Source organism: Prunus avium, chromosome 4, assembly GCF_965620075.1.
Source record: "Prunus avium chromosome 4, drPruAviu1.hap1.1, whole genome shotgun sequence".
Classification (NCBI taxonomy): domain Eukaryota; kingdom Viridiplantae; phylum Streptophyta; class Magnoliopsida; order Rosales; family Rosaceae; genus Prunus; species Prunus avium.
Genome location: NC_142287.1, coordinates 33,446,918 through 33,463,730, shown reverse-complemented (window position 1 = coordinate 33,463,730; position 16,813 = coordinate 33,446,918). Strand labels below are relative to the sequence as shown.

Here is a 16,813-nt window from a genome sequence, read left to right as displayed (position 1 = left end):
TAAATACTAATTAGGAGGATTCATCAAAAAATAAAAAAGGTAAATCGGATTCTTAAGCTTTACGTATATGTGTGCGTGAAGAAAAATTTAAATGAGATGTCACGCGATTGATGATAAATAATGAATTAAATTACATATCACACGCTTGATAATAAATAATGAATTTATTGGCAATAGGCAAGTTACTTTTTTCTTTTTTTTAACTATATGGGTGATGGCCAGCTTGATTTGGAAGGTTTTCCAAAGTGACTATCAATCATCAATGTGAATGTTATCATAAATATTTTTCTCATTATACAGTTACCATAAATGTGTTCATGGAAGTGAAAATTATCCTATCACCCTTAAATTTTACGTACAAATGTGAGGGTAAGATTTCTACGAACTATTTGTTAGCATAATTTTCTATAATGGAAACTACAAAACCGACATAATCTATGTATGCAAAATTGCAAGAACATTCATTTAAAATTGCAATTCATTTTATCCTGATACAATATATATCGCCAATGGGATGTAGAAAAGTATCTTAACTTGAAAATTAGTGATCTTAAGTTTGAACCCTTGTGACACATTGATAATATGTGTATGGGAAATCCGCCTCCTCGTTTAATTTAGACTATCGTATGTATTAAAAAAATACAATATATATCATCCAATGAAAAAATATATATATTTGTATAAATTCACATTTAAGAAGCTTTTAAAAACAATATGTCAATTATTTGCATATACTCGTGTTGAAGAGTTATTATATTATTATTTAGGATCATATTCTCTTATTATATAACTTTGCATAGTGTATTGCTAAATTTATTAACCAGGAAGATTTAAAAAAAATGTTTCTTCTTTTATCTGAGACAATAATATGTTCATGCTTTTTACCAATTTTGTTTTTTGGGTAACAATTTATAATATTTAAAATTGGTTTTTACTATGCACTGGGGAATAATAACAATAATTAATAAAAAAGAACCGCAGTGGTTTCAATATGCGAAACGGAAAATAATAAAACAACTTGCACACTCACAGAGAAAAGAAAAAAGAAAGAGAGAAAGGGAGGGTTTTCGGTGCAAAGACAGAGAGAGAGAAGGAGAGAGATAGAGAGAGACTTTGGATATTTATCTTCATCTTCTGCTTCTTCTTCTTCTGCTTGTGTTCTGTTTGTTTGGCAGCGGCGGAACCACTGAGACGAACAATAAAGCGAAAGAAAGCCGTACCGGCAGTCTCAGATCTAAGGGTTTTCTCACAGAGGGAGAGAGAGAGACAGAGACAGAGAGAGAGAAATAATGAGTGGGAGAGGCGGAGGCGCGGCCACCAATGGCAAGGGCAATACTGGACTTTCGGGTATACCGGCGGGGTCTCGGAAGATGGTGCAGAGCTTGAAAGAGATTGTCAATAACTGCACTGAACAGGAGATCTACGCTATGCTTAAAGACTGCAACATGGACCCTAACGAAGCCGTTAATCGCCTCCTCGCCCAAGGTGTATATCTCTCTCTCTCTCTCTGTGTATTTGCAAACAAAGCTTTTATCTTTTTCTTATTTTTTGTTTTCAAGTGTTGCGTTTTGTGATTTTTGGTTTTTGTTATTTTAGGGTATTGAGAAAGTTCGTACTGGACTGAGGCAAACTGTACTATTAACGTCAGTCCAGTGGGTTTTCTAAATTATAAAGGAAAAATATATTTTTTTGGTTGAAGGAAGTTGTTCATTTGATTTATAAAGTTTTATGCTTTCCCTACTATTTGGTATATCAATTTCCTAGAATGATTTACTCAACCTTTTAATGTCATGCCTTTCTGAGCTATAACCCACTTTTGGGTTTTATTTATTTATTTTCTGGGTTTCCTATCTCTCTCTCATACACAGAGTCATTCATTCATCTTGTTTGACAGAATCATACATTGGAGCTTCAGGTTTATTTGCAAGATATGATATTTCATTGACTCCTCTCAGTCAGAAAACTGAAACACAAATGAAAGCAATGAACTCTTTCAACTTTAATTATGTCTTTGAAGCATGCTACTACTGATGCTCGTTTTGCAAAATCTCAGTTTAAGATTGAGTCTTGTCTGTAATTTATCGACTCCTTATTGAGTCTTTTGAGATCTCAGAGCTTATATAAATGTGATAATATAAGATATATGTTTTTGTTGATATTTGCTTCTGATGTAAAGCTTATATCTTGTGTAGATCCTTTTCATGAAGTGAAGAGCAAACGAGAAAAGAAAAAGGAGGTTCGTTTGACATTTGCGTGATTTGATGTTCATGTTTCGTCATTTACCTACCATCCTTGTTGTTTTCATGGTTTGGATCCTATTTTTTAGAAAATGTTATGTTTTCTCATTACATAATTTATTTGCAAAATGCTTGGGTGGTTTGATATCTGTTTTAGGGTATACCTCATTTTTCTACATTTTATGTTGGCTGTATATATTCATTATTCTACTGCTGTTTATTTGTTAAATGACCAATGTACTTAATCTTTTTTCTCAATGGGTTTGCTCTGGTTTAGTATTACGATTTTAGTCTTTGCATTATGGTCGTGACATGGTTCTTGTATCTTTTTTTAACCTCTCTCTCTCTCTCTCTCATTTTGCTTCAGACTAAGGAACCAACGGAGCCCAGGTCCCGTGGTGCTAATAACACCTCAAATCATGGTGGTAGAGGTGGTGACCGGTATGCTGCACGTAGCGGATCAAACCACTTTAGCTCTAATGGTATGTGGTCAGCCGCAGCAATTCAAAGTTTGGATAAGACTGTTTACATAGTTGAAATTTCTGTGGAACGTTGATCAACTTAGTCTCTCACCTATCAATTTCTTTTCCCCTTCAGAGTCTGGTTTTTCGCATGGTAAGTCTGCATACAAGAAGGAAAACGGAACACATGCTTATGCAGGTTCTGCATCTGGCATGGCAGGACATAACATGAGTAGAAGACCTACATCCTACAGGTTATAACTATTAAACCTCAAACTGATACAGTTTTTTTTTCTTCGCTGATTTGAAGAGTAGAAAATGCAACTATAGTACAACTATTAATTTTGATTGTTAACCCTGTTATGTTCATTCTTGTTCTTTCGTTATCTTAACTTTAATTTTGAATTTTCGAAGAAAAAGCTTCTTATCTGTTGGGTATTTGGTCGCACTTAACTTTCACTGTTATGAGTAGCCTCATTTCTAACAAGCTTCTGTTTGATATATTTGTGCTCTTGTGGACATTGCCTACTATTGCAAAAGAATTTAATTAGGCCTTTTCTACGTCTCGAGTCTTGACATGTAAATAACACGTGGTTTGTTTGCATTGCCATAATTATTTGTAGTCTGTAACAGTTTTTCTCTAGCTGGTATTTTTGTGTTACTTTCATAGCTCTTGGGTGGTATGCATTGCTGTTCATATTAAACTCTGTGGATGATACAAACTCTATAGTATTACTCATCTATGTGTAAAATATATTGCAGTGATTCTGTGGGGACTGAAAATAAAATCTCAACAATAAGCACAGATGATGCAATATATTCATCCTCACAGCCTTCTACTGGATATCAGTCTGCATGGGTAGGGGTTCCAGGTCAAGTTTCCATGGCCGACATTGTTAAGATGGGTAGGCCACAAGCTAAGACTTCCACCACGCCAAAACCCCCTAATCACAGTGCTAATCATCATGATGTTGTGGCACCTTCTGAAGCAGAATTTCATCACAATTTGCATCCATCACAAGATCATGTTCCCAAGGTGTCAGCGACCCATACTGAGCCTGGAGCTGCTGCAAGCCAATATCTATCTCCCAATGATGAGTGGCCCTTGATTGATCCACCTTCTGTTAGCATGTCCTCTGTTTTAGGGGCACCCACAAACTCGGAGATGTATGCTGATTCATCTAACTTGCCCTTGGATAGAACTAATCAACATAGAATATCCCAGCTAGACGAGGTTCAGGTGGAAGAAGATGGTTCTGTTGATGCATTTCCAAGCCATAATGGGCCTACTTCTGTGTCTGGTAGACATATACAAGAAGATAATTCAGGGGGTGCATCTGCCTTTGATAATAGCTTGTATGAGGACATAAATTCCTACCAAACACAGCGACATGCTTTTGAGGAAAATGAAGGTAACCCCGATGCTTTTTTTTTTTTTTTTGGCTGGGCCTGCAATATGCCATTTATTTTCCGTTCTTTGTAACTTATATTTTTTTCAACATTCCACTATAAAATTCGATCTAAACATCTAGTATAGATACTTTTACATGATCTTGTAAAGTTCAAGTGACTGTATAAGATGGTAACCAAAATCAGTGAATATCCTGTAGTGGAAAACTCAGTTATAACATGTGAAGTTATTGAATCAAGGAAAAAAAAAAGCGACTCCACTGTGTAGGACATTGACCTGAACAGTTACTTGCTTTTCCTTGAATGCTAACTATTTTTTTTTTTCTTGATAAGGGAGATACTAATTTAAACTGTCCTGTGAGTTCCAGAATGTTTAATGCTGTGTTTTTTTCTAAGAAACTGCACTTTCCTTTTCTCAGCTGAAGATGAAGCATCATCGGTGGCTGCAAACCTGCAGCAACTTAATTTACAGAATGATGATAGGGGAGCACCTCCTGAAGATGATAACCCTCCTGTGGTCATCCCGAATCACCTTCAACTCCATACTCCAGATTGCTTGAACTTGAGCTTTGGCAGTTTCCGATCTGGCACTGATTCTGCTACTTCTAGCTCTCGGCCACTACAAAGCAATGTGGAAGAGACATCTGGGGCTATAGATGTTTCTGCAATTGGGCACTCAGATTCTAGGTATGTCCTTGCGATAGTATTACCCTTGACTTTATTGTTGGTTGTTTAGCATCATCTTAAGAAAAACTTTTCCTGCAGAAATCCTGAGTATTACGGAGATGAGCATCTCATAAATGCCTCCGATGGAAATTTGGTTCATAGAACTGTGGCCAGTGGTGGAGATTATGACTCTCCTTCAGCTTCACCACCGGAGGTCTTAAAACAGGAAACCCCTGAAGCGTCTCAAGGGAATCAGTATGTGTTTCCTTCTGCACCTGGATTTGCATATGAGAACTCCCAACAATTGAATGTGGCATTTTCTCACCCACAGACAAGCTCACAGATGCAGAATATTGCTCCCTTTTCAAGTGTGATGGTAATTTGATTAACTATGAAGTTGTGTTTCTTAGTTGTTGCATTAATAGTTTTGAGGTAATGATGCAGTCCCACATAATTGATTCTGGGCTGAGCAATACATTGTGAGTTGGTTCTGATGGAAACACCATTGGAAATAGAGATCTCACATGTTTAAAGTTTTTAGATTCACTGCATTATTAGTTTTGTAATCGTTCCTGCTTCTCTCTCTCTCTCTCTCTCTCTCTCTTAAATTATAACATTAGCTTAAGTAACAGCTACATCACATGTAATGCTAGTGCTGGAAGTATTGTGTGTGTTTATTGCTAAGTGCTTTATCTTCACAAGTGGATTAAAAGTTAGGGAAGAAAAGGCTCCATGGTGGTGATGATGATTAGGTAAGAAATGTGAAGCCAGTAATTAGAAGGATATAACAGAATTGGTAAACATTGGAAAAATTAAATTGGGAAGATGAAAGGGGGTATGAGGTGAAGCCTATCCTTTTTTTTTTGGTATACTTTGGATCATGCAGTCCTGGTGGTTTTGTTCGTCTTATTGTGTTGTACTGTATTTTGCATGTTCAAAACTGCCATCTTATTAATCTTATGGGAGCAAGATATTCTGATGTAGTTGAATCTCACTTCCCATATCTCATTAAAGCAGGCGTATACGAATTCATTGCCCAGCACTCTGTTGGCTTCAAGTGCTCAGGCTGTAAGGGAAGATTTTCCATACTCACCCTTCCCCGTGTCACAATCCATGCCCACAAAATACAGCAATGCGGCTTCTTCTATCAGTGGTCCCACCATCTCCATGACAGAGGTGCCTTCCTTTCTATAGTGTATTGAACTTACTAATTATTCTTTCAGTATTTACTTTGACTATTATAAAAACATTTTTACAATTTATTTTGTGGACACAAGTCACTTGTGTTTGCATAAAATAAGTTAAAATGAATGATTTTAGAATATAACGTAAATGCAGATGTTTAAACATTCTTGTTAATCGAGATTCATGCTTAAATCCAAAAATTAAACTCAGTGTATGCAGCATATATTAGTCAAAGTACATTAAGTTGGCTGCAATTTACTTTTTATCTGTTCTGTTCTGTGAAGGCCATGGATTTGCTGGTGCAATCAGATGCCTTCTGCTTGTGATTGATTTAATTTGAATAAATGTAGCTTATTTTTAATCAGCTAAGGCTATCTATCTTTTCTACTTTTCTGAGCGAGCCTCTAGGATCTCCTGTAAACCCCCATGATGTGGTAAAGGGAGGATATTAAGGGGCCGACGAAGGGGGGAAAACGGAATGCGTTTTCTGGTCCCCCCTGATACTAAATTTTTTCAATGGTTTGATTTTATTACTTTCAGAATTTACTATTTATGATTGCAACTTATGTATGGGAGGCATTTGCCTGTGTCTTCTGTATTTTGTGTGTATGTTCTAATCCTATGGAATACATCCTTTTTTAGAATTTTTATTATGGACGACAAATGCAAAGAATGAAATTGTTAATTTTTTAGCGTTTTGGGGTCAACCTATTCCCTATTTCTCTGATCATAGACACGGCATTAAAGATATGAAATTTCCTTGCAATTATTTTATTTTGTATCTGCAGGCATTGAGAGCAGGTGGTATTTCTACACCTCAGCCTACTCCACAGAACCTGCCTGGTGCTAATGTTCCGACCGGACCTGCTCTTCCACAACACCTTGCGGTGCACCCTTATTCCCAACCCACTCTTCCTCTGGGGCATTTTTCGAACATGATCGGTTATCCTTTCTTGCCTCAGAGCTACACATACATGCCATCGGCTTTCCAGCAGACTTTTGCTGGCAACAGCACATACCATCAGTCTCTGGCTGCAGTTCTCCCACAGTATAAAAATAGTGTCTCTGTTAGCAGTTTGCCTCAGTCTGCTAATATTCCGTCTGGTTACGGGTTTGGTAGCTCAACTAACATTCCTGGAGGAAATTTTCCTCTGAATCCACCCTCAGCACCTACAGGCACAACAATTGGCTACGATGATGTTATAAACTCTCAGTACAAGGACAATAGCCATTTGATCTCACTTCAGCAGGTAATTTTTCACTGGTCTTGGGAAAACTCATGAGAAGTGCTCACACACAACTACTACTCTGTACTTAGGGAATCTTGCCTGTGATTGTGATGCGTCTTTTTTCTCTTCCAGAATGACAACTCAGGCATGTGGGTTCATGGACCTGGTTCGCGAGCAATGTCCGCTGTTCCAGCCAGCACATATTACAGCTTTCAGGGTCAGAATCAGCAGCATGCTGGGTTCCGGCAACCTCAGCAACCTTCACAGCAATTCGCTGGAGCTCTTGGTTACCCTAACTTCTATCACTCTCAGACGGGAATGTCCCTGGAACATCAACAGCAAAGTTCCAGGGACACATCCCTCGGTGGCTCGCAAGGCCAGCCCTCCAAGCAGTCTCAACAGTTATGGCAAAACACCTACTAATCTCAGTCACCTCCCTCTCCCCAGTTTTTTTTCAGGGTCTTGTAGTGAGTTTGGAAGTGGCCAACCAGAGGCATTATCGCGGTCTTAATAATCGTCATGTATCATTGTTTGGTCATAAGAGACTGGCTGCTGCCCTGTGCCACGAGGTTGTATTCTAGATGCTATTTCTTGGTCATGTTTAACGTAGGAACACGTGTGCTAATTTGGATTAGTGGATTTACTGCGTCCCTTTTCTTCGGTTTTCTCGTCTTTTTTTTTTCTTATAGTGGAAAGTTGTTTTTCATAACAAGTCTTGAACTTGGATCACTAGATTGGTTCCTTTGCATGAGTAAACCTTATATATGAACCCTTGCGAATGTGTAAAAATGTGATGATGGCAAAGCTTTTTTGTTGTTTTTCCAAAAAAACGTTCTGCGAAAAACGGGCCCTACCAATTTAATACCAAAAGGACAACTCCATTGAAGATTCAGTGTTCTTGTCAAAAACTCCATATAAAGCTTGAAGGGACCGTTTTGCTGAACAAAATTTCAAAGAATTAGACTTTGAATTTAATAAAAAGAAAAAGAAAAGAAAAGAAAGGGGAGTGGCTACTGATTTGTGTCTTTACGCACAGCAGCGGATTCTTCACTGTTTGGAGAGAGCTGGAAACAGTGATTTCCATCCATCCACTCTGTCTGTGTGTCAGAGACTCAGAGAGGTTCCTACGCGTTAAAGTTTGAAGCTTTAAACATTCACTCAGGAAAAAGAAGGCATTGTCTTGAAATTGGTTTGAAGATCACTCTACCTTCTTCATTCTTTGGTAAGCTCCTCCTCTCATGTCTGTGTAATAAGTTAAGTGGTAGAATTGGTTTGGTAAAGCCTCATGTAATAACAAAACAGACCTGGAAGTGACAGAGAAACTGAGAATAGAACATGTTAAGGAGTGAACGTTGATGGAATACCAGCAACAAAGAATGCACCATGTATGCCTTTGGAGTATTTTCAGCCATTCTCGTGGCTATAGGATAGGAGCCGTGCTAATTGCAGTTGGGTTGCTCTGCCTTGGGTTGAAAAAAGCCGATCACGGAAGAGCAAGTTGAAGTTAGAAGGTCGGGGCTTCAGGAGTTGGTTAAGATGTTTCAGCATAAGGCAGAGTCTCATGCCCTGATTCGTAAGAAAGTGTCTCGGAAGAATTTACCCCCAACGGCTGGTGAAGCATTCCCACAGAGTATTTATAAAAAATAACCAAAATTAGGCTCATACTTTCATAAATATCAGTTTCTATATATATAAAAAATCAAATATAACACAAAATTCACTTAAAAAGACACAAATACCATAAAAATTAAAACTCACGTAAACCTAAAAAGTTTCAAAGTAAAATTGATTGCTTGCATGTCCACACGAAACTCCTTCCCACCTTCTTTGACTAGCTTCTCAAATCATATTACTGCAATGAGTTTATTTTCCCTACGTTTAGACTCCTTTGGTAAACTCCCCCAACGACCCTTAACCAATTCTTGGTTGTGGTAGTAAAGACCATGGTAATTGGACTCTTGAGGATGGGTATTAGTTTGGTGTTGATGTGATTGTTGTTTATAGTGTTACTTGTTATGATGCCGACCTTGAAGACAGCCGTGGTGGACTCCTTGAGATCCCTTCTGACATGTCTGAGTGGTAAGTTTTGTTTGGCACAAACATTACTCACACCATAGAAAACAGCAGCCCCGCAATTGCAGTCTTCCAAACAAGACCTTTATATCCACACAAATCAGCCAGAAACCTGCTTGATCAAACATAAGCAATTTATATGCAAGAAAATTGTATTAATTTTGAGATGATCAAACAAAACTTGTCAAGTCTAGTAGAAGATGATCGTCTGCAAAATATTACATTTCTTCTTACTTTTAGGTTTATGTGAGTTTTTATTTTGACAATATTTGTGTCTTTTTAAGTGGATTTTCTGCTATATCTGAATTTTTTTAATTATAAAAACTGACATTTGTGAAATTAAGGGTCAAATTTTGGCTATTTTTGATACAAATTCATTCCCACATGATGCAGATTATCTCATCATTTAATGAATATGTTACATTTTTTGAAATGCAATGTTTACAACCATGGCAATTTCTTGATAACTTCATCTCGAAAATAAACTTGTAAGATTAGTTCCAAAAATGGACTAGGTTAGGATTTCAAAATAAAATGGTCTATATTTACTTTACGGGTGGACTGCTAGATTTTAAACTAGGACTATAAGTAGGAAAAAAATCTCACTTGGGCTATATAACTTAGGTTAGACACCACAATGATCAATAGCCCCAAAATCACACAAGCGCTCATATCCTAGTAAAAAATATAAAATGAAAACAATACCAAATTAACTCGATACTTTTTTTGGACACATGTATTAAAGTTCATAAGCTAAAAAAAATGTTCTGCTGCTTGAGAGTGAGCTTCAACTTGAAGCAATCGCAATTCGCCACACACACACACCCTCTCTGCCACTAAGGCGCCAATGCGCCATCCATGGTTAGCAGCCCTCACACGTCCTTCCTATTTCTCATAAATTCGGAGCTTTTCCAAGTTCCTGTGCGTTAAAGTTTTCAACTTTTGACCTTCTTCTCAGGGAAAAACCAAACAAAGGCATTGTCTTTATGGGAATTAATTTGAAGGGCACTCTACCTTTTTTCTTTGGTAAGCTTCTCCTCTCATTTCCTTGCAATAATTACATTAATTGAAATCTTTGTTTAATTCATTCCAGAACCTTAATTGACCATTTCTTCTTATCAATATCATTGTTTTTCCTCTGATTTGTCTGGGACAACTCTCTCTCTCTCTCTCTCTCTCTCTCTCTCTCTGTTGGGTATATTTTTTACTTTTCTAGATTATGTTCTCTCTCGCTCTCTCTGTTGGGTATATTTTTTACTTTTCCAGATTATGTTCTTATTTGTTTGTTTATATGGGTAGAGTTCAGGTTTTTCTGATTTATTTTGGGTTGCTTGTTCTTCTTCTTCTTTTTTATTTATTTATTTTATTTTTTACAAAATTTGATTATAGGGTCCGGATAAAACTGAGAATGCTTCCCATTGATAAAAGGAGGTGAATTCTTTAGTTTGAAGGTTGCAATGTGTGTAAAAATTGCTAGTTTTAAATGTTTATGAGTTTTGCTGTGTCAAGATGGGGAGTGAAACTATAGTAATGTTTTGATAACTTTCCAAACATTGCAGTATTTAGCTGTGATCAGTAACAGCTTAACCCGTCTCTTGTAAGAGACAAACCAAAGCTGCGACGCAATTCAGCCTCTTGGTTTCTTTTGCTCCTTGAGTTCCTGAGACTATTAGCTGATTGTTAACTTCTGTATGTGCATTGATGGAACACAACAAAAGCAGGGCTGGTGAGAACAGTTCTTCCCGTGGTTATAAGATGAAGAAACCAGATAGCCATAAAAACTGTCCTACTAGAGATGCCATTGCTGGAAGTGATCTTTGGACAGATGGACTTATTTGCGCTTTCGAATTTATTCGAGGCTGGAAGAAATCAATTAGTTCGAAACCTGGCTCAAGAATCCTAACCAAACAACAAACAGATGGTGAGCATGAGAGGCTGTGTGTTCCTTCTATTGGATTTTCTGAGTCTTCTTCCCCAATGGAAGATAGGAACAAGTCCCCAAGTGATGACTACAGAAGTAACCAGATTCAACATGATATTGAAAGATTTGAGGGTGGTCATTGGGTACCAATTGGGTGGTCTAGACTTTCAGAAATTGTCCAAACTGTGCAAGCTGATTCTGGTTGGGCCTGTCAGGAGTTTAGGGTGGATGATGAAGATGACTTCACTGTTGCAGATTTAGCAGCTCCCTATTGGGAGCGTCCAGCAGGGCCCATTTGGTGGTGCCATGTCTCAGCAGGTCACCCATCAGTTGATGCATGGCTCAGAAATGCCCAGTGGCTACACCCTGCCGTTAGTTTAGCTTTGAGAGATGAAAGTCGACTGATTAGTGACAAGATGAAGCACCTGCTATATGAGGTAAGTTGCATTTTACATATCTGAAATTTCTATTTAATTGGTAGGATTGGTTTAGCAAAGCTTCTTGTAACAGTAAAAAATACCTGGGATTGAATCCCTCAACCATGAATTGGTGGCTTATTGGATGTCAGGGGAGCCACTTTCTATTGGACCCAAGGGAAAAACTGAGAATAGATTATATCATGAATGTGTTACTTAGAAACTATTGATAAGTTTTATGAACTATTAGGATCTTCTTATGATGGAAATATGTGTTTCCAATGCGAAGGAGTATGTTCGTTATGAAAATTGGAAATGTGGAAGGTTGGTTGAGATGGTTTTAACTTAACCCTCTTTTCACCATTAGACTGTGAGTAAGACATAGACAGCTAGGAAATAATTGCATTGTGCCTGTGAGAGTCCTCTTACATCTAAGCTATAGTTAACATATTGACTAAGAGTCTGCAACTATGACTTTTGGCTTTTCTGGACTCTGGCTTTGTTGGTTTTTTCTTTTTATGGTTTGATACTTCTGTTCAGGTCCCAGTTAGGGTTGCTGGGGGATTGTTGTTTGAGCTCTTGGGACAGTCAGCTGGTAATCCATTTGTTGATGAGGATGATATTCCCATTGTACTTCGCTCCTGGCAAGCACAAAACTTCCTTGTAACTGTTTTGCATGTAAAGGGGCCGGTATCAAGTGTTAATGTCTTGGGTATCACAGAAGTTCAGGTTGTTCATATTTGACAAAGATACTTTCAATGCCTTTGATCTTCTTACTAAGTTACACTTTATTGTGCTGTGTGACTTGTTGTGGGTTTGTACTTTAATCCTTTGCTTCTCTGCTTTGGTTAGGAACTTCTTTCCACTGGCGGCTATAACATACCTAGAACAGTGCATGAAGTCATAGCACATCTAGCTTGCCGCCTTTCTCGGTGGGATGATAGGTAATGTTAATATTATTTTTCTTTTATAGTGAAAATTACAGAAGCCTACCTACTCTGCAAAGTGATACATCAAACATTGGTGTCAGCATGAGCATTCATCTTTTGTGCTTGAGGCTTTGATCATATAGAGATTTGATTTTATAATTATAATGATGTCTTCAACATGGGTGGTTAGTCTGTTTAGTATCTGGAAGTTCTTTTGTCTGTCTCTCATTGAAGTTCAAATTCTCTTTCATTGCCCATGTTATGACATTTATATATGCATCATACATGTTTGTCAATTTTAGTTTCTTAACTTGTGGTTTCCTTCAATGTCTTGGTTGTTACAGGTTATTCCGTAAGTCCATATTTGGGGTGGCAGATGAGGTTGAATTAAAATTTATGAACAGGTTCTTCCATATGCTTACAACCATTCCTCCTAAAGTTATATTTTCTCTTTAATTAGTTTCTACTTCGTTTATGACAAGCTTTTTTTCTCTATGAATAGGAGAAACCATGAGGATCTGAATCTATTTAGTGTAATCCTCAACCAAGAAATCAGAAAGTTATCAAGACAGGTATGCAAAATCCCTTGCCAGTTAGTAAGTATTAAGACACTTCCAGAGAACCTTCAGCTGGGATATTAATGTGTATAATTTTTTTCCAAGTCATGATTTCTGTTGGGTGCCTACCAAGCTACATGTCAAATTAAGTTCTTTAAAAAGAGTAGGCCGGATTTTATCTTATTGTTTTCCTATATTTTGAAGTCGATAGGTTTGCTGAAAAATTCAAATGCAGGTTATCAGAGTGAAGTGGTCACTTCATGCAAGGGAGGAGATTGTATTCGAGCTATTCCTACATTTGAGAGGAAATGTAGCAAGAAACTTATTAGAGCAAATAAGAAAGAGCACAAGAGAAATGATTGAGGAGCAGGAAGCTGTTCGGGGCCGCTTATTTACCATTCAGGATGTGATGCAGAGCACTGTTCGTGCATGGCTGCAGGTATATGCTCATAAAACAAAATGGGAAATATAGAGAAATTTATAATTTCCATTTGTTATTTTAACATGGCTTTTTATTCGTTTAATAGTCAATTCATTGTCTTCTGAATGGTTAACCCAGGATAGAAGCCTTCGAGTGACGCATAACTTGGCTGTTTTTGGTGGCGGCGGCCTCATCCTTTCCATAATCACCGGACTATTTGGAATCAATGTCGATGGAATGCCCGGAGCACAGAACACACCATATGCCTTCGGTGTTTTTACAGCCATTCTCGTCTTTCTCGGAATGGTGCTAATTGCAGTTGGGTTGCTCTACCTTGGGTTGAAAAAACCAATCACGGAAGAGCAAGTCAAAGTTAGAAAGTTGGAGCTTCAAGAGTTAGTTAAGATGTTTCAGCATGAGGCAGAGACTCATGCCCTGGTTAGTCAAAAAGTGTCCCGGAATAATTTAACCCCAACCTCCGGTGATGCTTTCCCATATGATGCAGATTATATTGTCCTTCAATGAGCATGTTACAACTGTTGAAGTACATTTTGTATAATGGAAATTTTGTATTCTTGAATAGTGGTGAATATCATCCAGAGCTGGCAAACAAATTCTCTCCTAGTTTTTCAAATTAACCAAGTTCTACAGAAGTAATCAAATTTCATAACAATGCGACATTTTTAGCTAATTTGATACTTGAAAACCAGCACGCCATGTATATTGGACAGAAAAACATAAAACTGATGTTCTCTCCTTGCTTCTCTTCTTCCATATGGTGCACAAATCATTTAAGAAGGGATCTAGCTAGATGCTCGCGTGCAGTGGCCAAAGCTTGACTAATTGTCTGCAAACAAAAGATATATACATTAACAACGTAAAATATGGTGGCAGGGGGGGCTATTTTAGTTGTTGACTTGGTATCTTTTTACACGTCAAGTTTAACTATCTAGTGCATAGGTATACCTGCTCGGACAATGGAGCTCCAGCATCAATGCTATGACTTGCAACCTTACTTGCTATAACATTTGAATCGGTCTCGAGGACAATACTGCACCAAAAAGAAAGAGTTGAGCCCCAAAAGTGAGATTTGCACTCATAGGCCTAGTGGCTCGTGAATTGTAAAAGAAATAAGGTACAACCAGACTAAACAAAAGGTGAATATATGCAACATATCTAAAAAGATCAATATTCTCTTCAAGTAAACTGCTACCACTCTGGTTCTTATGTCATACTAGCTTATAAGAAAAAATGTAAAGGTTGGAAATTGAACTCACTGAATAACACTAAGAAACTTTATTATCATGAATACTATAGCTTACCCGCCATCAACAATTTCATCAAGGCATAATAAAATGAGATCCAAATTCTCAAGTGCCTCCTTCTTGTCTACATTGCCTCTGGACAAAAGCAAGGCTAAATGAACATCAAAATTTAATTTATTGAGCGTAAAACATTTGATTGTACAAAAACAGAGGATAAGGTAGCAAGTTTTAAGAAGGGAGCCAAAAACCTAAGGAGAATGCCAACTGCATCGAAAAATCCCTGGAGAACTGTGGATAAAATGAGCTCATTTTCATTGTCCCCCCCAGTAACAAAAAAGTGAAGGTCTTGAACAAACTTGTAGACTACAATGGTGTTCTCAAACATTGCTATTTCAGCTGTACATGAAGAAGCAACAAGTTAATATAGAAAGGGTTAGCAGTTGATAGGGATTAGAATAATTGGATGACATATAACATATACAGAATATAACCTCAACAGAAAAATAATTATAGCTCAAATTACCTTCTGTCCGTGCATTTGTCTTTTGAGTTTTAGTAAATACAGCTTTCTCAAAAGATTCCTTTGCACTATTCGTTGGCCAGTCCTCTGAATAATACTTGACAGCCACACGCTTCCCTTCAGAATCGAGGAGGAGGATGTTCTTAATGGAAGGGCATGACTCCTACAAACAACAGCCAATGAAGGATTAAAAGATTTCCAAAATTTTGAATCATAATAGGATCACTACAGCAACTGATTCTAGCCCTGCCATTAAAAGGAAATAGCCCTAGCAACATCCACTTAAGGTAGATATCTTACTCATTCATAATTGTCAGGGAAAACTGAATGTCTTGCCTCAAATTAAATGAAAACATAATATGGTAACCGACTCTATCTAACACATCATTTTACAAAAGTTATGAGTCAATTATTTGTTCCTGCAAGCCTAAATTTACCTGAAATTTGGATTGCAGCTGTACAATAAAGAGATATTGGTCGTCAAGGTGTTCTTGTACATCTAAAATTAGCATATGAGACAAAAGGTGTACCATCTTTCAGACCACACTATCCATGACAAACTTTTGGTACTACAGAAGCACATGTGCATTAACATTGGGATTGCACAATTTTGTGTGATCCACATGGAACCACATAGGATACAACATAAAACGCAGTCAAAATGACAATATTACTGAATACGCTCCACTACAAGTTTACTGAAATCATTTCCCAGGATCACAGTTGGCTATGGTAACTCAGTTGCAAGCTCAGCAGGGTCCTACGAAGCTCAAAGGATATACCGTATATAAAACATCTTAAAAATTCAAATGGATCCATTTATAACATTAAGAACATTTCTTTCACATAAAAGAATTACCTAACAAGAACAAACAAACATAAAAAACTTGTGATGTGAAATCATTTTCCCAGGGTCATGTTGGCTAGGGTAACTCAGTTGCAAGTTCAGTAAGTCCCGACCAAGCTCAATTAAAGTTATTATTACAAATTCAAATGGGATCCATGTTTACCATTATGACATTGATGTTTTCCTGTCATATATCCGCACAAAATTAACAACAAACCAACATAAAAAGCTTGAGAAAATTAGGACGCTTTATTAGTTTTAATCAGAAAGTGCATGCATATATAGCTATATTTTCAGAATATGAATTTCAGTTGTGTTGCTGTTGTAGGATCTGCAAGATCCAGTTCTAAAGAACTTGGATCCGCCTCTAATCATTCCACTCACAGATAGATCAAGAACCTCATACCAATGTCTAACTATAACCCTAACCCTAGCCCCTAAAATTGTTAAATCAATTGGAATTTAAGGGGGCAGAGAGAGAAGGGGGAAGAGAGTGAAAAGAAACTGACCATTTTGTTCGGAGAAGAGCGAGTCTCTGATGAAGCAGCACAAGAAGCGAAATTTTTTGTTTTTGGGACACGTTATTCAATTTTATACTTTCCCCAACCCACCACCTAAGTTTTTGTTATTTCGATAAGAACCCCGAAACTATTTTTATTTTATGCTAATTCCACCT

General features: G+C 37.4%; 3 protein-coding genes and 1 long non-coding RNA gene across 8 annotated transcripts; 2 read left to right on the top strand and 2 right to left on the bottom strand.

Moving 5' to 3' along the window:
* The first annotated feature begins 1,039 nt into the window (after nt 1-1,039).
* On the top strand, nt 1,040-7,848 carry LOC110766556 (Serine/Threonine-kinase, putative (DUF1296)). 2 transcript variants are annotated; one of them, XM_021969898.2, is made up of 10 exons: nt 1,040-1,485; nt 2,193-2,236; nt 2,605-2,719; nt 2,835-2,952; nt 3,461-4,110; nt 4,528-4,795; nt 4,874-5,150; nt 5,792-5,950; nt 6,748-7,209; nt 7,321-7,848. In XM_021969898.2, exons 1-10 carry the CDS (start codon nt 1,290-1,292, stop codon nt 7,609-7,611), a joined length of 2,580 nt encoding a protein of 859 aa, XP_021825590.1. In that variant the 5' UTR covers nt 1,040-1,289; the 3' UTR covers nt 7,612-7,848. The 2 variants fall into 2 exon arrangements, with proteins under 2 accessions (XP_021825590.1, XP_021825589.1); XM_021969897.2 differs by having other exon boundaries at nt 5,789-5,950.
* Nucleotides 7,651-9,170, bottom strand: LOC148295272 (uncharacterized). The gene is made up of 2 exons (XR_015835190.1): nt 8,396-9,170; nt 7,651-8,312 (listed from the first exon to the last, which is right to left on the bottom strand). It is a non-coding gene; the product is annotated as an uncharacterized LOC148295272 (long non-coding RNA).
* Nucleotides 9,171-9,999: 829 nt separating this feature from the next.
* Nucleotides 10,000-14,085, top strand: LOC110766574 (uncharacterized). 4 transcript variants are annotated; one of them, XM_021969922.2, is made up of 9 exons: nt 10,000-10,122; nt 10,220-10,287; nt 10,983-11,619; nt 12,139-12,327; nt 12,451-12,542; nt 12,872-12,931; nt 13,030-13,099; nt 13,320-13,523; nt 13,644-14,085. In XM_021969922.2, exons 3-9 carry the CDS (start codon nt 11,017-11,019, stop codon nt 14,028-14,030), a joined length of 1,605 nt encoding a protein of 534 aa, XP_021825614.1. In that variant the 5' UTR covers nt 10,000-10,122; nt 10,220-10,287; nt 10,983-11,016; the 3' UTR covers nt 14,031-14,085. The 4 variants fall into 4 exon arrangements, with proteins under 4 accessions (XP_021825614.1, XP_021825615.1, XP_021825611.1 ...); XM_021969923.2 differs by having other exon boundaries at nt 10,980-11,619; XM_021969919.2 differs by having other exon boundaries at nt 10,821-11,619.
* Nucleotides 14,086-14,108: 23 nt separating this feature from the next.
* LOC110766576 (coatomer subunit zeta-2) lies at nt 14,109-16,780 on the bottom strand. The gene is made up of 6 exons (XM_021969925.2): nt 16,647-16,780; nt 15,294-15,453; nt 15,019-15,166; nt 14,828-14,905; nt 14,472-14,556; nt 14,109-14,352 (listed from the first exon to the last, which is right to left on the bottom strand). Exons 1-6 carry the CDS (start codon nt 16,647-16,649, stop codon nt 14,293-14,295), a joined length of 534 nt encoding a protein of 177 aa, XP_021825617.1. The 5' UTR covers nt 16,650-16,780; the 3' UTR covers nt 14,109-14,292.
* Nucleotides 16,781-16,813: the final 33 nt, after the last annotated feature.